The sequence below is a fragment of the Engraulis encrasicolus genome, chromosome 14 (assembly GCF_034702125.1).
Source record: "Engraulis encrasicolus isolate BLACKSEA-1 chromosome 14, IST_EnEncr_1.0, whole genome shotgun sequence".
Classification (NCBI taxonomy): Eukaryota; Metazoa; Chordata; class Actinopteri; order Clupeiformes; family Engraulidae; genus Engraulis; species Engraulis encrasicolus.
Window position 1 is genome coordinate 47,528,471 of NC_085870.1, and position 20,936 is coordinate 47,549,406.

General features: G+C 44.8%; 2 protein-coding genes across 3 annotated transcripts in view; both read right to left on the minus strand.

Annotated features, from left to right (window-relative positions):
• Positions 1-238: 238 nt before the first annotated feature.
• On the minus strand, positions 239-10,382 carry mon1a (MON1 secretory trafficking family member A). The gene is made up of 9 exons (XM_063215991.1): positions 10,279-10,382; positions 9,030-9,316; positions 7,863-8,237; positions 7,294-7,406; positions 6,628-6,796; positions 5,437-5,674; positions 2,545-2,796; positions 1,498-1,645; positions 239-1,221 (listed from the first exon to the last, which is right to left on the minus strand). Exons 2-9 carry the CDS (start codon positions 9,205-9,207, stop codon positions 1,081-1,083), a joined length of 1,614 nt encoding a protein of 537 aa, XP_063072061.1. The 5' UTR covers positions 9,208-9,316; positions 10,279-10,382; the 3' UTR covers positions 239-1,080.
• A 6,330-nt stretch (positions 10,383-16,712) lies between these two features.
• LOC134462786 (guanine nucleotide-binding protein G(s) subunit alpha-like) overlaps positions 16,713-20,936 on the minus strand; it is a 36,477-nt gene continuing 32,253 nt past the window's right edge. The window contains exons 11-13 of one of the 2 annotated variants that reach the window (XM_063215992.1): positions 20,626-20,756; positions 19,803-19,870; positions 16,713-17,870 (exon numbers count right to left, since the gene is read on the minus strand). In XM_063215992.1, the coding sequence (XP_063072062.1) occupies positions 17,724-17,870; positions 19,803-19,870; positions 20,626-20,756 (346 nt within the window). In that variant the 3' untranslated portion in view covers positions 16,713-17,723. The remainder of the gene's footprint in view (positions 17,871-19,802; positions 19,871-20,625; positions 20,757-20,936) is intronic. The other variant, XM_063215993.1, reaches the window with a different exon arrangement.

Sequence of the window (20,936 nt, forward strand, 5' to 3'; positions counted from 1 at the left end):
GATGGTTACACCATAACACCAAAGATTTTCTCAGTAGAGTAAGATGATCCAAACTCTGTCCATCCAATGCAAAGGAGTGTGCACACACACGCACATGCACACCTCTAACCAACATCATCACTGAAATACAAAAAAAGCAGTTGAGCAGATATTTAACCAATACACTCACTCTCCAAAGATCCCTACTCAGTCACCATATTAATCCTGCCCACAAAAATCAACACATAAACACAAGACATGCATGTTGGAATGTTGCTTTATTATTAAAGTTTGTACGAGTTTTCAACATAATCAGCTGGCAGGCTCTGCAACTCTAGCTTTTGGCAGCTGGTAGCATTGTCTATTGTGGTTGTGATAACGACACATGACTAGTCCAGATGTGTTTGCTCAGAGAGTCATGTGACTGCTTTGAGGATGGTAACGCCAAAGGAGGTAGATTAAAGAAAGAGGATTCAAACCCCGCCCACCCAATGCAAAAGAGTGAGCTGAAGTTTGGTCTCTTAATAGGACGTTGTCCCCTCCTTCTTCTTCTCTTTTTGAGGTGTTTGCAAAAGAAGTGCGCTACCGGCATCTACAGCGCTTATGAGACTCAATTTATTCTCAACCTCAAGGCTCCGAAGATCTCCTCACCAAAGGTCTCCTAAAGGGGCGTTCACCCGGCATCACATGGATACCGGAAAAGAACTAGCCTGAACTATCCCTCTCTATAAGATCTCTGGTAATGCGGTTGACTGTGGTTGCCAAGGCAACTGGTCCCCATTGACGAGATGGGTCACGTGACTGTCCAGATGATCACGTGACTGCCCAGGTGGACATGTGATAAGTCCCGATGATCATGTGACTAGTTTCCAGGCGATTGCATGACTGTCCACTGACGGCAGGACAGGAGAGGTAGATACAGGACCACATTACAGCACTGGCTGTCCACAGGAGTGTGTGTGTGTGTCTGTGTGTCAGAATGTAAGGTGTTTGAGTATAAAGAGCCTCTCCTCTTTGCATGTGTGTGTGTGTGTGTGTGTGTGTGTGTGTGTGTGTGTGTGTGTGTGTGTGTGTGTGTGTGTGTGTGTGTGTGTGTGTGTGTCAGTATGTAAGGGGTTTCAGTATAAACAGTCTGTCCTCCTCTTTGCGTATCCATTTGAGCAGTTTGGGGACAGCAGCCTCTGCGATGGCTTTGGTGGCCAGCGGACTGAAACACACGTACAGCTCAAAGCCACTCGTCACCTGGGGAGGGGGCGAACACACACACACACACACACACACACACACACACACACACACAAACACACACACACAGTTAAGTCAAGTTAAGTGATGGAGTCTGTGGAGGCGTAAAAGGAACAGTGCCCCCTTTTTTGATTTTTCACATATTTGCAGTATTTCCAAGCATTATTCAGGAATGTGCATATCATTTTCTTCACATTGATGTCATGGGTCGCGTTGGGTGGTGCAGGCGGTCTGCTGGTGTGTGTGCGTGTGTGTGCGTGTGTGTGTCTTTACCCTGGCGTAGAGGTTGTGTGTGTGCGTGGTGTGGTATATTGATGTCATTGGTCGCGTTGGGTGGTGCAGGCGGCCGTGCAGTTGCTGGTAGACACTCATCAAACGTTGCCTCTCTTCCTCTCTGCAATATGGGACCGGGAACTCTGGACTGAGGACATACACACACACACGCACACGCGCACGCGAACGCACACGCACACGCACACACAGGGTGGATTAATATAACCGCTGGCATCCACACGATATTTTTGCCACAGAGCTGCCGCTCTCTGGATATTTTCCCTTTTTTGGGCCATTCTCAGTAAGTCCTAGAGACGGGTGAGCATAGTATGTGCCAGTGGATCAGCTGTTTCTGAAATAGTCAGACCAGACTCAGACATTTTGGGATATTTGCATTTTATTATTGCCAAATTTATATCCCGTACAAAAATGTCAAAGTCAAAAATGGTGGACACACCATTTTGCAAGTCGAAACTCTTGATTTCTTCCCCCATTCTGATGCTTGATGTGAACTGCACCAGATTGTCTTGACCGTGACTGGGTTGTCACCGTGTGATTGGCTGATTAGAAATGTTTGACAATATGCAGTTGGACAGGCATACTTATTAAGAGCCCGATGAGTACAGTACTACTCACACTCACCATTCACACACACACACACACAAACATACAGTAGTATACACAGTATTCAGTTTCCGAAGTAGCTTTTCACAGTTAACACAAACACACACAGACATCAGAACACACACACACACACACACACACACACACACACACACACACACACACACACACACACACACACACACACACACACATCCAGCCCACTTCCTCCCTTCTGACCTGGAGTACAGTCCTGAGCTCTTAAACTGATACAGGAAGTGTATGAGTTGTGGGATGCCCACTTGGCTTGCGCGCACCCCCAAGCCCCCCCCCCCCCTCATTACACACACACACACACACACACACACACACACACACACACACACACACACACACACACACACACACACACACACACACACACACCACTCCCTCCCTTCTGACCTGGTGTATAGTCCGGAGCTCTTGCTCTTGTACAGGAAGTGTATGAGCTGAGGGATGCCCACTTGGCTGGCGGGGTACGTGGGGCAGTTCAGCGCCTCCTCCAGGGACGACAGGGTATTGCGGCGCTGCAGACGCTCCAGGACGCGCCGGTGGAGCGTGCTCAGTGTGAAGAAGTCGTCTCGCTGCGTGGAGAGCAGCAGCAGACACAGGGGGGCGCCTGCGAGCGGGAAGGAGATGTGGGCATGGAAGAACCTGCAGCAAGGAACAAGGCAGATTAACGTAAACTCCCTGATATAGGAGATGTGTGCGTGGAAGAACCTCCAACAGGAGCAAGGCAGATTACATAAACTCTCTAATATAGGAGGTGTGCGCATGGAAGAACCTGCAAGAGGAACAAGTAGGGGTGTAAGCCTTCATTCGATAGCGATTCGATTAGATAGCGATTTCTTAGGCCAATGATTAGGTTATTTTCGACACTTAAAGGCCAACTTCCGATAAAACTCAGTTTTACTCACTCCTTTCGAAGATCGGACGGTCACCCCAAGTTAAACTCACTTGCAAGGCTCTCATAGCGGTGCGTCAACTCTCCTGGCTGTGTTTCCCGGTGTTTCCCAATTTACATAAATAATGCAGAGAAACGAGCGAATCACGAAAGCCTTTCTGTGTTTCGTCACGTCGAAAGAAGGCGTTGCCCACAAAGGTTTATATCGACCCATTTATCTAAAAACATGTCGAGTAATTTTTTTCTGCTTGTTTTCAAAACAAGCAACGTCTGGTGGCCCGAAACATAGCTTAGCTTAGCTATCAGCTGGTTGCTACTCTCAGGTACACACACAGCACAAAGCCTCATACATAAAGCCTACTCACTCTGGTTGCTCCGTGCCTGCAGCAAGCCTAGGGGTCGCTGTCGAAAGAGCACAGCCCTGAATGGAGCCTGCACGCCTCCGCTGGCGCCCCTATAGTGCAGTACCACCAGGGGAAGTGGCGACTCTGTTTGCCATTACATTCTCTCCAAGAACTTGAGGACTGAGCCAATCAGAGACGCGTTTCTTCGAGAGCAGGAGGAGTGAGCCAATCAGAGACGCATTTCCACGAGAAACACGGAACACTCTCTCGTTTCTCCACAAGCCACCTTGCCAGCTTGCAAAAACGTCTTGAAACAAAGCAACCAGCGCGTTTTTAAAACAGGACCAACGCGTAACACATTCAATAACATTGGGGAACACGGCAGTATTAATGAAATAACGTTGAGAGGCGATCTTTAAGAATGCTCTGATTCAATTGATATTTTTTTCACTTTACAGGCTTGGTTTATGTGTGCAATGTTAAATAAATGAACAAAAGCTTAAATAACTACATGGATTTTATTTGAGAAACACTGTTATTACAGTCCCTATTATTATTAATGCATGAGCAAAACGAAATACCTCACCAAATGAGTGCAGTAAAAACAAAAATCGAAGAATCTATTAATAACGATTAATCAATAGAGCTCTTCAGCGTTGACGTCAACTTGTATGCGGCGTTTGGACTACCGGTTCGATGGCGATTTTTTACATTGCAAAACGCCATAGAGATTCAGGTTTGGCAAAAATACAAGTTGCACGGCAACAACGAACATTAGCGTGTCCCCGCATCCCTTTCTCATTAGTGGAACGGATCGTATCATCATGTTGGTGTATTCACATGTTAAATCATGACGATTATAATTCAATATTGCTAACCCCTTTCTGATCATTAAAACTTCCGAACTACATACTTTCCTTTGGTTGCCATGGGTACAACCCTCCGCACGTACATGCCGTTAGATACAGGCGCCGCTTCTGTAGTCGCCAAAAGCTTCCGGGTTTAGCATATGGACGCAACATCGTATTTATGTCGAAGTTTGACACAAAATGATCAACCATGTCATACCTACAGCCTATTTTTAACACCCTCGACAGTTTGCGGGGGTTCGCTAAGCGCGTGCTTGCACTCGGAGCTTATTTGAAATTTACCCCTATTCATTCTCAATGGAGGCCGGAAGCCGATACGAACCAGGAAGTCCTTAAATGCTAACATTAAAGACTACAATCTACTACATGCTTCCGCGTTACTGAAGAACTCTCTTCTCTTGTGGATGAAACAAGTCATTGAATAGCTGGCTGTAAAATCGATGCATCAATGCAAACCGATTATAATTTACTCCCCTAGGAAATAATGTGAGGCAGATTACCGCACACTGGTAAAAAAAATGTAAAATGGTATTTGAATCAATTTGTCTTTACTTTATACAGTGTATGGGTGGTTGACGTTTAAGGGCATAACACAATTAAAAAAAAAGTTATTCCATTTCCTGAAAAAATTGATGGAAAAAAAATTGAAAAAATAAAGCACTTAGTGGTTCGTGGAATTTCGTCTAATTTTTGCCATTTTTGGGAAAACGTGTCCTGCATCAACACCTTGCATAGGCATGTCGCACCGCAGGAAAATGAAGTCACAACACAGGAAATTCACAGCATTATGGCCATTTTAATCCTTTTGTATACATGACTGACATCTGAGCTCAAGCTAACTTGATAATGATATTGTGCTTAATCTTAATATGTGTTTTCATTTATAAAAAACAGTTTTGTAGGTTTGTAACTAATGTTACGAAACAACAAGGCGTCACGTCAACCACCCATATGTATGCATTCATAGTTATATCACTGGGAAATGAAATCGTCATCGCATTTCAAAACCTGATCAAACTAGAAAGGATATGTGCAAAGACCGTCAGAGAAAGACAAAAATAAACGAAGAGTGTACATGTAGATCTAATGTAGCAGCACAGTAGAAAAAATAGCTCAATTTATTATTATAATTATTTTTCACTGTGTGTTGGTGTCAGAAGTGGGATTCAATACTGACCCTGCAGGGTTAAACTTGGGCAGGCAGACGGGGGTCCAGCCCTCCGCCTCTCGAAATGCCGCACAGGAGGAGGAGCCTGCGAGATTGGCCAATAAGGTAAGGTCTGTGTGGTGCAGGTTCTGGTCGCGCTGGCGGACCAATGAGACAAGCCGGTGTCCCGCCAGCAGCACGGAGAAGACCAATGAGGGAGCTTTATTCTGCTGCAGCGCTGCAGACACAGCGTCCCTCACAGCGCCACCTACGAAAAGAACATAGATATGCAATCGGAACTGGACATACTCTGTGAAAAACATAGACACACACACTGTTTAGGACATGTGCTGAGGTATTACCTGAGCCACTTCATCACCTGTCAGGGTTCCCACTAGTTCCTCTAATTCAGATATAAAATTCCATGATTTTCCATGACTTTCCAGACCCAAAAAGCAGAATTTCCATTTCAAAAATGACGTAAATTTGTTTTTTAAAAAGTGTGAAAACTGAAGATTATCTTCATCCCTAGGGCCACTGCCAGATTTCAGAAGCTCATTGCATTCTAGAATGTTGCACATAACAGTGTGAAACCAAACAGTCTCTGGCGACGCGTTTTAAGACAACCAGTAAGAAACAATGTTATACACCGAACAAAAAAGTTTCTGCTTTTACACAACTGATAATTCCATGATATTCCATGACTGTGCATGCAAAATGGTAAAATTCCATGACTTTTCATGACTGGAAAAACCTTTATGAAATTCCATGATATTCCAGAAATTCCATGACCCGTGGGAACCCTGACCTGTTCAATAGGAGTCTGCAAGAAGGCAAGCTCCCTACCCTGTGGAAAATGTCATACCTGATACCAGTTCCGAAGAAAACACACCCCAAAGAATTACAGACCAGATGCTCTCACCTCACATCTAATGAAAACATTCGGGTGCTGCTGCATAACCTTCTCAAACCCCAGGTACGCCACGCACTGGACCTTCGGCAGTTTGCCTACCAAGAGAATGTGGGAGTGGAGGATGCTATCCTGTATCTTCTTCACAGGGTACACTCTCACCTGGACAAGGGTGGCTGTGCTGTGAGAATCATGTTCTTTGACTCACTATACAACTGGGAGAATCGTGTTTTTTGATTCACTTTACAACCACAGCTGCTACGAGATAAACTGGTGCGGATCCGGGGTCATACACACATACACACACCTACCCAGGGGCAGACAGCTGACGGCGCTAAGCAACGGTCCCGGGTCTGACTCGAGTAGGCGGAGCAAAGAGTCTGTGAGAAGCTCCGCCCCTCCCAGAAGCCGCCGCAGGTCGTAGTTCTGCTTGTGTGAGAAGACGTGATTCAGCTGAGTCATCGTCAACAAACTCACTACCTGGATACACACACACACACACACACACACACACACACACACACACACACACACACACACACACACACACACACACACACACACACACACGTACACATTTGGTCATGGTTCTGCTTGTGTGTGAAGCTAGTGATTGAGCTGCATCATCACCTCACACAAAAGCCTCACAAAAAGCATGAAAACAAAACTGATGAAATCAGAGTAAAATGAAAGAATACAAAGACAAGAATGAAAATGAAAGAATAATATTGATCAGATGAAAACAGGTCCACATTCACACGAGTTCACTTTCCCAGTAGTAGAGACACATATGACAGCTTGTGCGCATACACGCACACACGCACCTTGTAGGAAGACGTACTGAAGCTCCCACACCAGCGCACACATACGAAAACACACACACACACACACACACACACACACACACACACACACCTGTAGGAAGACATACTGCAGCTCCCGCACCAGCGCACACATACGCGAACACACACACACACCTGTAGGAAGACGTACTGCAGCTCCCGCACCAGTGCTATGTCTGATTGGTTGCCTTTGGACACGCCCACCAGAACCAGGGGACTTCGGCGGAGGAACACCACACGGTAGCCATCTACACACACACACACACACACACACACACACACACACACACACACACAAAGACACACACACACACACGTGAAGCTGAGGTGATCCTGAGCTGGTTCACCACTTGGGGCTCAAAACCGCCACCTACTAGTCAACACTCCAGTGAGGGCATGGGAGGCACATCACGACACCGCTGAGCTAAAGGTCCAGACTGATAGCTCAGCGCTACCGGTACTGTATCATTCTACCGATACTATATCGCTCTACACCGAACTCTGCTAGTTATCATCCATTACACAGGCAAGGACACACACACACACAAGATGATGCATACTACTACTTATACTACTACTACATACTACTACTACTATTACTAATCTTCTCTCTCTCTCTCTCTCTCACACACACACACACACACACACACACACACACACACACACACACACACACACACACACACACACACACAGCTCCTGACCTCCGTGTATGGAGCGTATGGTGTTGTCTCCGCTCTGTACGAATGAGACCAGCGCCATCATGACCCCCATGGTGGATGAGAGCGCTTCTTCGCTGCCGTAGCGCGAGTAGATGGGCTTTCCCGCCTCGCTCAGGACGAACACGTGCTTGCGGTGCGCTCGCCACGCCTCGGACGTCACATCCTCGTCTTTATCACGAGCACCCTCCGCTTCCTGTGGAGCACTTCCTTCTTCCTGCGGAGCTCGGCCAATCACGGTGCACTCCTCCCCACCTAGCCCCTCCTCTTCCAAGATGGCTGCCTCCTCCTCTTGTGTTTCCGCTGTCAGGTCCTCGTACGACTGGCTGCACGCAAACATGGCCGACTCCTGACCTGCACCTAAACAAGTGCGCACACACACACACACACACATATATTAATAATGACCTAAACATCCACACACATTAATAATTACCTAAACACACACACATTATTAAACATCTAAACACACACACACACACACACACACACACACATAGATAATCACTGCCACCTCCTGGCCCGCACCTAAACACAAACACACACACCCTTTCACCTACACACGCAAACACCTTATTAAACACCTAAACACTCACTCACACACACACACACACACACATTATGATCACCCACACAAACCCACACGTTATTAATCACCTAAACACACACACATACATTATTAATAACCTACACGCACACATATTAATTATCACATGCACACAAGAATGTCATCATCCACTTCGCACACACACACCCCCACGAGGACAACAGAAACAGATTTCAGCACACACGTCACACGCGCACACATACTGTAGGTGTCATTACTAACACGTGGGATACATTTTACACACATAAACAAGGATGCACGCACGCACGCACACACACACACACACGGCTCACCAATACCAACACAGCCCTACCCACATACTCACAGCCCTACTCACAGACACACAAATATAGACAGACACACAAATATATAGACACACAACAACAACAACAACAACAACAACAACAGCCATTTCTCCTGCGATCACATACATTATGAATCACACACACACACACACACACACACACACACACACACACACACACACACACACACACACACACACACACACACACACACACACACACACACACTGTGGTTCTGACCTGGCTCTGTCCCGCCCACCAGGCCCGGTGTGGGGCTCTCTGCCCCATCACAGCGCAGTGTCTCAACGCTCAGCCTATCAAAGCGCAGCTCATCCACGCTCAGGCTGCCATTGGACGACGGCTCCGCGCTCAGGCTACCATTGGAAGACTCCCAGTGCGTGTGAACGTCGGCCGCCATGACAATCCCGTCAGTGTCAGCTTCGATGACCTGAGACCACCTGTACTGTGACTCGAGCACACACACACACTCACTCACAGCATAGCTGAAGACTCACGCCAACGGAGACCTGCACAACAGAGAGAGAGAGAGAGAGAGAGAGAGAGAGAGAGAGAGAGAGAGAGAGAGAGAGAGAGAGAGAGAGAGAGAGAGAGAGAGAGAGAGAGAGGAAGACAGCGTGAGAGAGAGAAAGAGACATACAGCGAGAGACACACAGACAGAGAGAGCAAGCAGGTAGAGAGAAAGATACAGAGAGAAAGAGACAGACAGACAGAGACAACCAGTAGAGAGACAATGAGACACAGACACAGACATAGAGAGGTATAGAGAGACAGACAGAAAAAGACAGGCAGACAGACACTGAGAGACACAGAGAGAGACACAGAGATAGAGGCACACAGAGGGAGAAAGAGATAGAGAGCATTAGATCACATGTTGGACACAATCTGATCATTCTGACCACCACACAGCCCCCAGCTGACTGCTCGCCACAAACTGAATTATGATGTATGACGTCGGTCACGTGGGTCAGAAGTAGACTGTTAAAAGTTACACAAAATCTAAAATATTGACATTATCTGCTTAACAAACGCACAAAACCCTGTCTGAGGACTAGGCCTACAAGTTCAAATAACAAATGGCAAATAACTGTCAAATTGACAACACCCCGCAGGTTTTGCATAGCCTACTCTCAGCGGTCATCTAACTTTGATAGGATTATCATAAATCGACAACTCTACTAAAACCTCTGAGCGGATCTAAAGTGTCGATGAGATTAGTATAAGGCCTTCTGCAAACGAGTATTAGCATCTGGAGCTTTTCTAAAGTTTACAGGCGAGCATAGGGGCTGCGTCAAGGCGGAAGAAGATGGTAAGCAAATCTGGACGCCGATGAATCTGCTCGCTAGACTAGCACGCAAACGATGTCACATCATAAACACAAACTGGTTCCACTGGAACATCGTGTCTAAAAGCCATGCCAGTCTGCGCCGTCTGGCATTTGCAGTGAAATAACAGCCACTGAATACTGTACCGTTCACAAGTGTCGGAGCGTCTGCTGCATATCCTCCTCACTGTTTTGGACTTCAGCCTCACTGGCAGCCTCGGAGCAATATTCGCTCTGAATTGTGGGAGATGAAGTTCTAATCAATTTATTGACAGTCGGAGCGGTAGTGAGTGAGATGCAAAAGCGCGGCGCTGTTGGTAGATAGCGCTTTTGGGTTTGGAATAACGGTATGATAAAGGGCTGACTGAAACTGCAAACTCATTTTCCCCCAATATCTTTCACATTCACATTCAAGACATACACCATAGGCTTCACGTAGGCCTATTGACTTTTGGTTAGTCTCTAATTCTTTAAAACAGCAGGACATCTCTATTAATATTCTTCCCTGCCCCCTTAGTGATCACAAAGCCATTTCCATTTCTATAAACGTACTGCCCTCCAATAGCCTAGGCGGCACATCAAAGCTAACTAGGCTATAGGAAATTAAACAACTGTCTTCTTGACCATGAAGAAGTCAAGTCTCATATATAGGCTATATTGCAATTCATAGAGCATTTCCACACTAAAGCTAATGCTTAATAACTCTTTCAGTTTAAACTGGGAATTGTTTAAATACGAGTCTTCCAAATATCTAAGAAAGTTTGGTAGACCTTGTCAAGACTAGGGCTGCTGATGAACAGAACATCATAAACAAAATTGCTGTGCTCTCAATCATGGGGGCCGCTAGGGGGGGGAAAAGTGGTACAGATTCTAAGGGCCCAAGCACTGATAGGGGAGCCCTATCTCACGCCTTTCGTAAAGTCTTCACGAAAATAATAGGCCTATATTAATTTTCGTGGTGCATTCACGTTATTGCCCGCCTTTCGTAAAGTCTTCACAAAAATAATAGATTAATTTTCACGCTGCCTATTCACTTGAATTGCCCCACTGCTGCTATGGTTATCCAAACGTCTGCAGGGGCGGGGAGGGGGTGCTGACAGAACACTGCTGATACACTCGGGACTCACTAATTCGACGCCCTTTACGCCTTGTGTCCCCTAAACCTAAACCTAAACCTAACCCTAACCTTAACCCTACTTAACCCTAAACCTAACCCTAACCTTAACCCTAAACCTAACCCTAAATTGCTTGTTTGAAATGTTTGATGGCTCCCGAAAGGGCATCAAACTAGTGGGTCGCTAGGCAACAGTCGGGCAATTCAAGTGAATAGGCAGCGTGAAAAGTAATCTATTATTTTCGTGAAGACTTTACGAAAGGCGGGCAATAACGTGAATGCACCACGAAAATTAATATATTATTTTCGTGAAGGCTTTACGAAAGGAGTGAGATACGGTTGGAGCGCAATAACGTGAATGCACCACGAAAATTAATATATTATTTTCGTGAAGACTTTACGAAATGAGTGAGATACGGTTGGATAGGGGCCCTTAAGGGGGCCCAAGCACCGAGAGGGGCACTTAAGGGGGCCCAAAATTCGAATCTTTCATGGGGCCCAGCATTTCTGGCAGCGCCCCTGCTCTCAATGATCTCTCCAGATCAATGTTTCCCAACCTTTTTTGTCTTGCGTACCCCCTAAGCCTTTTTTTCTTTCCATGAGTACCCCCTAACTCATGCTCTATATCCCAATGTGACTTTGCTCTATACATTTTTTCGTTTTTCTGCAGTGTGCTCGTGTACCCCTAGTGGTACACATACCCCTGGTTGGGAAACACTGCTCCAGATGATGTGATTTTATATATGACAGATGTATGCAACTCATTACCAACACTAATGCAGGAAATAGGACAATATAGCACCATATCAGCATACAAACTAAATCTCAGCAAAACGGAAGCAATGGTCGGTAGTAAACTAAGTTGCGCATTTAAAAAACAATATGAGTTCAAGTGGGAGCTGACCTAAAGTACTTGGAAGTGAATATTCCTAACAATCTTGAAAATTTGTACGCCTGTCCTGGACACGGATGTTAAGGACACGAAATCCGTGTCCAGGAGCCCGGATTTTGCCAAAATTCCGTCCTCCTGGACACAGAATTGTTTTCCGTGATGGAAACACAGAAGTGCTCTCTTTATACTCCCACAGCTCTATGTTTCTCTATGAGTCTTTCTAAAAAAAAAGAAAAAAAAACAGTTCTTACTGACAGGTTAGGGTTAGGGATTGTTTTGGCCTGGGCACAGCTAGTATCCTTTCATTCATTATATGAATTTGATAGCCTATCAACCAACTGGAAAAGGTATTTCTCAAAAATGTCTTTAATGACAGGTTAAGGTTAGGGAATGTTTAGGTCAGGGTACAACTTAAATTGCTATAGCATTATTTTGCTTAGGATTAGCAGTTGGTATGTATTTTCTAATGATAGAGTTAACACAGTGCTGTGGGAATATAGAAAGCACTTCTGTGTGCCCATCACGGAAAACAATTCCGTGTCCAGGAGCACGGAATTTTGGCAAAATCCGTGCTCCTGGACACAGATTTTATGTCCTTAACATCCGAGCACGGAATTTTTGGAGATCAGGCTGCTTATCCTTCCTTGGGGTGTGCGAAGACCTAGACCCTATGTGAGGTTTTGTAGTGTTTGGCTGTGAGTTTGGTTAGGCTAAGCTAGCCTACTGTATTTTAAAGGTGGCTTGTGTGATGTGATTCACTGTTTTCAGATGAATGGAATAAAAATGAATGAAATTGATTAGGCCTCAGTAATGCAAGTAAAAAATAAAGCAGAAGTTAAAAAATAATGAAAAAAAATACACTATAGGCCTAATATGCTTATTATGTAGGCATATGGTAGGCCTATGTAGGCCTATAGTGTATCTGTGTTGCAGAAATAGTTGAACAAAATGACCATAATTTAAAAAAAGAACTAGCCTAATGCATAGTTTATTTTGGCAAGATTAAAAAAATGACTAGTTAAAATGTCCACTAGCCAAATTGGCTGGTGGTGGAAAAACTTAATTTAGAGCCCTGCTAATAATGTCTAGTAATTTGTATCGTAGCCTACTTAATCTATGTGAAATTTGAAATCATGTGGTTCTTCTCCAAATCCAAGCATGATAGGCTTATTATAGCCTAAACTGCAAAAAAATAAAGTTGACAGGTTAGGAGGAGGCCAGCGGGGCGTGGGGGAAAAAAGGTTGGAACTGGCTTAGAGGGACGCATCTGTTGTCCGCCTGTCGGCCTTGTTTACAAAATGTGTATCTCCAACTTATACCACCATTATCGTTTAATTTGACATCCGAAGACATTTAGAATAGAAACGTTTTTTTCCTCCCTAAAAATTGTAACATTTCAAAGGAAAAGAATGTAAGTGAAGAGGTGGATCACACTCAGGTTCTTCTTTTCTTATTATTTTTTATTTTTTTTACATAGCAGCAGAAAACAGACAGATGTTTCTGCTGTTTCCTTTGTCAGTGTCAAGACACTGCAACGTCTGTCTGCTTTCTGCTATGTAAAAAAATTCAAAAGAAGATAAGAAGAACCTGAGTGTGATCCACCTCTTCATTTGCCAAGTTTATTCAACTTATGCACCACACGGAAGAGTGCTGTGTATTAACCAGTAAAGAAAAATAGTGTAGAAATATTGGAACTCTTCCTTAAAATACAGTATGGTTGCACCGCCTTAAACAGCAATGCCATCCTCCAAACGTTTCTTGTATTTATCAATGAGCTTCTCTGGTGGAGCTTACCTGAAGGGCTATCCCAAAGCCATATGTTCCTTCCAGGGTGTTGCGTTCCTCCAGTACCAACGGTTTAGCCTTGCCCTCTACTCACACAAGGCCATCCAAGTCCAAACCGTGTTCTGGCATTGTCCCTCAATGGTGGAATAAACTGCCAGTTAGAGCAGGGTCATCCATCTCAACCTTCAAGAAGCAAGTGAAGACTCATCTCTAAGCCTGGGCACTTACTTGCACTACACTGGGGTGGAAGCATTAGGAAGAGAGATGCGGGACGCCTTGACAGACTGGTGAGGAAGGCAGGGTCAGTGGTGGGTATGGAGCTGGAGACTCTCACCTCAACAGCTGAGAGCAGAGCCCTGAACAGACTGGACTGTATTATGGATAATCAGCTACACCCCTTCACACCACCTTCAGTAACCAGCTGAGTCTGTTTAGCCACAGACTCCGTGCTCTCACTTGCAGGACAGACAGGCTAAGGAGGTCCTTTGTCCCATGGGCCATTCAACTGTTTAACAGTATACAGAAGGACACTAAGAAGGGCATCATTATTGGGGATTGGACTGCCTGAGATGCCAGAGCTGGCCCAGATCGGGAAACCTCTTGGCGTGTGTGTGTGTGTGTGTGTGTTTATTTATGTAGCTACTTGACACCTGAATTTCCCCCTGGGGATCAATAAAGTTTCTCTACTCTACTCAATAGGCCCTCCACTATCCTATGTACTGTATATTACTGCTTTCTATCTGTTCTACTATCCTGGGCACTTACTTGCACTACACGCAATAGGGCCTCCAGTCCTTTAAATTATTTATGTATTACGTTCATTATGTCTAACTGTTCAACTCAACAAATATATATTAGTGCTCTCTGTCTGTTCTGTACTCTGTGCTGTACTCTGTATTGACCCCCACACTCTGTACTTGCTTGAGTGTCCTCTTTGTAAGTTGCTTTGGTTAAAAGTTTCTGCTAAAGGCTCCGGCCGTGGGTCAAACGGTTGGGGCATTGACTGGTACTACTCAGTTCGATTCCGGCCTGAGGTCATTTCCCGATCCTCCCCCATCTCTCTCTCACTCGCTTCCTGTCACCATCTCACACTGTCCTATCAAATAAAGTAGGGAAGGGGAACCTTTTTCATTCGAGGGGCCACTTGAAATTCCTCCAAGGGCTGCAAAAGTCCTCCGAGGGCCGTTCTATGAACACAAACCAGGATTCCCCCCTGCACTTAAGGTCTATATTGAAGGCAGCCACCTTTAAAACAGATCCCACCTTCTCTAGGTCCCCCACATATAGCGTAATTGTATTGCAAATGTAATTTCTAAGATTCCTTAACAAAATATGTACAATTTCATGTTAAGCTGCATAACATTAAACGTAAACGGCCCTCGAAACATAGGTTCCCCACCCCGAAATAAAGGCATAAAGTCATAAAATACTACATTTTTTTATAAAGCGTCCCCTAAATGTAATGTCACGAAAAATGAAAAAAAAAAAGAATTGTACTTTGTCTGTGTTCTCTTTTCCACTGTTCCCTTTTATGACTTATGGCCCATGTATACCAGGCGCAACCTACGCGACCCAGGTAGCTGGGGTGGTTGAAGAAGTTTCTCCATGGATTCGCTTTATTCGCTGTTGGACGCGGCATTGACATGTTTGATTCAGCTAATCACACAACAGCTGGGACATTCGTTGATATGAACGTTCCAATTGGTTTTCGCCGAACCGCGTCATAGCGAATTCGCTTAAGATTAGCTTGAGTTTCACCGTCAAAATTCGCTCTGGTCGCTCAAGAAGCTTCGCTCCTGACAGCTTTATTCACCTTCCCTCCATAGCGTAATAATGACTTCCGTCGCTCTGGTCGCGCAGTTCGCTTTTGGTGTACACGGAGCTTTACTGTATAAAGTAATGGGCTCTGCCTTGGTCTCCACCCTGCTTTGTGTAGTGTTTGACAACTAAGACTGTTCCATGTTGGCCTTTGGATCTCTAGATGTTACAGGTACTGTAGATCAGGTGTTTTTTCCACCATGTTCTCTAACCTTCGCAGACTGGGTGGACAGAGCTGGACTGGGATCGAAAACAGCCCAGGCATTGTAGTCATAGACCAGCCCGCCACAGTCCCCTGCATTTCGATAATATTATCACGTAGTTGCTCAGTCCACTCTCTTTTTAAAGGGACACTGTGTGAGATTTTTAGTTGTGTATTTCCAGAATTCATGCTGCCCATTCACTAATGTTACCTTTTTCATGAATACTTACCACCAGCATCAAATTCTAAGTATTCATTATGACTGGAAAAATTGCACTTTTCATACATGAAAAGGGGGATCTTCTCCATGGTCCGCCATTTTGAATTTCCAAAAATGGTCATTTTTAGCTGCAAAAACGACTGTACTTGGACCATACTACTGTAGAAAATATTTGTTTATTACTTAGTAAACTTTCATGTAAAGATCAAATTTGGCAATAGGCAGCCCAGTTTCAATGAGCAGCATAGTTGCAGTAGCTTTTTTGACCATTTCCTGCACAGTGTTCCTTTAAAGACAGACCAATGGGCCGCCACATCTAAATTGAGGGCCTATCTCTAAGCGAAAAAACAAAGAAACAAAAAAACAACAGAATCATCCCCTAAGGAAAATGTCCTGTATGCCAGATTTCCCATCCATCCCTGTGGGTGGGACTGTGCCTACATCATGAAGCCTAGTGGACTGAACACACACACACACACACACACACACACACACACACACACACGCGCACACGCACACACACACACACACACACACGCGCACACGCGCAGACACGCGCACACACACAAACACGCACCCAGACACAAACACACACACATTCATGCACCCAAACACGCACGCACACAACGCTCACATATAGAAACACACACACACACACACACACACAAACCATTATACAAACAGAGAAGTTGACTTGTGTTAATACAGGAATATATCGTGTTTATATAGCTTCATATTTATAGGTATATATACATATTTATATACAGACATATATAAATATCTATATATATAGAGCCACTTTGTTCGACCTCAGCTTCAGTTTATGCCATCTCCATGACAACGTCACAAGTCCCTCCCTCTCCAGTGGGCGGGGCAACATGGCCAGTCCTTGGGCTCTGATTGGCCATCACTATGGCGACCAGCGAGGCTCTGACTGAGCATGTGCAGAGGAGCCTCCTCAGTCTCAGTCTCTCTGCAGTCCAGGCCCCCGCACTGCAGCAGGGTGTGTGTGTGTGTGTGTGTGTGTGTGTGTGTGTGTGTGTGTGTGTGTGCGTGTGCGCGTGTGCGTGTGCGTGTGTGTGTGTGTGTGTGTGTGTGTGTGTGTGTGTAGGAGTAGTTGTTTACTTGTGTGTGTTTGGAAAGCCTGGGACAGAAAGCAAAAATACTGTACTTGTATGATGGACAAAGATACGTCTGACATGTATGTGCGTGTATGTGTCTGTGTGTGCGTGTACGTGTGAGACTCTGTTTAAGTGCTGGAGGAGATTTAGCAGTTCAGACCATGTTTAGTGTGTGTGTGTATGTGTGTGTGTGCGCGTGTGTGTGTGTGTGTGCGCGTGTGTGTGTGTGTGTGTTTAGATATTTAAGTTGCAGTCAGGCGTCTCTCGCAAAAGTCCAGCATGGGGCAGGAGAAGGACTATGTATGTAACACTGTGTGTGTTTGTGTGTATGTGTATCGCTGTGCGTGTGTGTATGTACGTGTATGTGTTTGGGTGTATCGCTTTGTGTGTGTGTGGGCAGCTTCTACTGCTGCAAGTGTGTGTGTGTGTGTGTGTGTGCATCACAGCAGTTCGTACTGGCGCAAGTGCATGCGCTGTATAATGTCTCTGCAATCCCTGAAGACGCGGCGGATATTCTCAGTGTCCACCGCACACGTGAAGTGGGGATAGCAGTAGTGGCGACCATCACCAGACGCAGTGGAGATCCTCTGTAGAGACACACACACACACACACACACACACACACACACACACACACACACACACACACACACACACACACACACACACACACACACACACACACACACACACACAGATATAGGTACACATTAGTGTCCATCACACATATCAAGTGGGGATAGCATTAGTGATGACCATCTCCTGACGGTGTTAAGGTGATCAACTGTCCCGCGTAGCACATGCGTGTACAGTATTTGAAGCCCAATTCATGCATTGCATTGCATTACATTACACTTAGCAGATGCTTTTTTTATTCAAAGCGACTTATTTCAAGCATAGGGTATTGGTTACAGTCCATGGAGCTGTTTGGGGTTAGGTGACTTGAGCTTTTCAGCCATGGAGTAAGATAAGGTGGGACTTGAACCTGCAACCCTCTGATCTAAAGCCCATCTCCTTAACCACTAGGCCACAGCTGTCCCAAAAGAATGCAGGTGAGATTGAATACCTGCCTCGTTTTCATTGCTGTGCAGGAGATGTAACCAGCAATGCCTTACGAGTGGTTTTTTTTTTTTTTTTTTACATCAAAGAGATGATTCACTTTAGCGTAATGTCCATCAAGAAGACACATGTGATGGAAAAGCCGTTATATTGTTCTAACGCTGGAACGCAGCAATTCATTAAGTCAGAAGTTTTCGGGAAAGTTGTGTTGCTACAGGTTGATGGAAAAGCCATGCAAACGCAGAAGCTACGACTGGACTTGGCTCAAGAGTTCCAACACATATTTGAAGACCTGGTGATGCATCCCCTGCAGAATTTTCTCTCTTTTCTATGTTTTAATCGCAAACTGTGCCTTCTATTCCAAAATAATTGTTGATGAAAAATCATCTGTGAGTCAGAAAAATGTGCATCAACGCGGATGTCTGTGATGTTTAATTTCACTAGCATCGCCTGTTGACGAAAAACCAAGCAGACGCATCTTATATCACAAAAACATGATTTGCTTTAACCTACAATTCACTCCCGACTGATGGAAAAGGAGCTATGGTCGCATGAAAACAGTCCAGAAGCAGGCCCAGCGGCATATTGAGTTAATCATGGACTCTGAAACTTCAGATTCATTGAAGCTTTAAAAAAGGGTTGTCAAACTTAAATTCACAGTGGGCCAAAAGGAAAATCTAGGATAAAGTCGTGGGCTGAAGTATATATAGTAGTATATATCTTTAAAATGAGCTAAAATTCTGCATGCACACACTGAATACTCAAAGAAAAATTTCACAAACCATATATGGTAGCTTAAATGTGCCTGAACATATTTCTGTTGTATGAGTGGGAGTAGTATATGCCTATGACACACCAAATTTCATGTTCAAGTCATGTTACTATATAATAATGGCGTATGTGGGCCAACTGTAATACACTTTTGAAATTAATTAGCGGATCAAACAAAATGACCCAGTGGGCCTGAGTTTGACAACCCTACTCTACAATAATATCTTACACATGGAAATCTGTTAATATCTGAGGAATTTGTGGCCTTTCGAATGAATGTCACCACTCCTTAAAGTAGAAGAGTAGTAGAATTTGGCTCTGATAGTCCATAGAAAATACATTACAAATTTCCCCTTTTAAACACAAAATGTATGCTTCTGGACAAACCAGTTTTCTGAAGCATTAAGTTGCTTCCTAAAGACCTCAATTTGCATACTCTGCAAAAGCCCCCACAAGATTGGTTTATTTTTTAAAGGAGGTTTTGGTCAGGGCACGTCTCAGTATTCTTTCGTTAAGTAACAGAATTTGATATCTACCGAATGGCCGTATTTGGGCAGCGGGGTAGACTGTGGATACACAGAGCTGTGGGAACGTATGCTCCCAAAATAACATGATGTGGAGTTTGACACCTCTGCTCAACACACACACACGCACGCCGCGCAAACACACACACACGGCGGGGTTCTCACCAGGAACTCGTCGCGGATGAAGTATTTAGCCCTTGTGACGCGCGGATCCTCTCCTGGCTCTGGGGCCGCTGCAACACACACACACACACACACACACACACACACACACACACACACACACACACACACACACACACACACACACACACACCTTTATTATTAATTATTAATTAATTAGGAATAGCTAATTCAACTGACTTGGTTGGGGCAAATATGTGGCAGGGTTTTTACTCTCTGAATCCGGGATGGTTGCTCCCATGTATGTGTGTATTCTCTCCTTTAGTTGGTGATGAATTATGTTATGTGGTACACTAATGCCCACTAGAGGTCGAGTTTGGTATTGTTGTTTGAGTAAATACTTTCTTTGCACCTAAGAATATTTTCTTAGCACATTATGATATTGCCTCATATTGCAAACCACAAATATTTTTTGTCCATTAATATTGCTAATTTTAACTTGAAATTCACAGGAAAGATAAACACATTTATTAGCCATGGAAGTAAATGCTTGCTGCTTGCTCTGTGTGTGTGTGTGCCATGATAATTGTATATCTGTCAATCCAAATAAAGAAGTAAAATGTGTGTGTGTGTGTGTGCGTGTGCGTGTGTGCGTGCGTGTGTGTGTGTGTGTTTGATTAGTTGTGTGTGTGTGTTTGATTAGTGTATGCAGCCCATTCACAAATGTGGAGTTGCACTACCTGCAACCATGATCCTACATAGTCTACCTTTAACTGTTGGTGTGTGTGTGTGTGTGTGTGTGTGTGTGTGTGTGTGTGTGTGTGTGTGTGTGTGTGTGTGTGTGTGTGTGTGTGTGTGTGTGTACCATCGTCGGGTGTAATATATCTTGAGAACTCAGGGAAGTAATCCTCTATGCGCGATTTTCCTGCCAAAACTTTTTCAGCCAGAAGGTCCTGTTTATTCAGGAAGAGAATCACAGAGATGGTCCGAAGCCACCTGCGGGTGCGCGCGCGCACACACACACACACACACACACACACACACACACACACACACACACACACACATTTAACATACACATAAACACAAACATTACAGGCCTACCAAAACGATGCCGGTGTCTGTGCCCACTTACGTTCAACATTAAAGTGCTTACCCAGCAAACCACCCACGTTC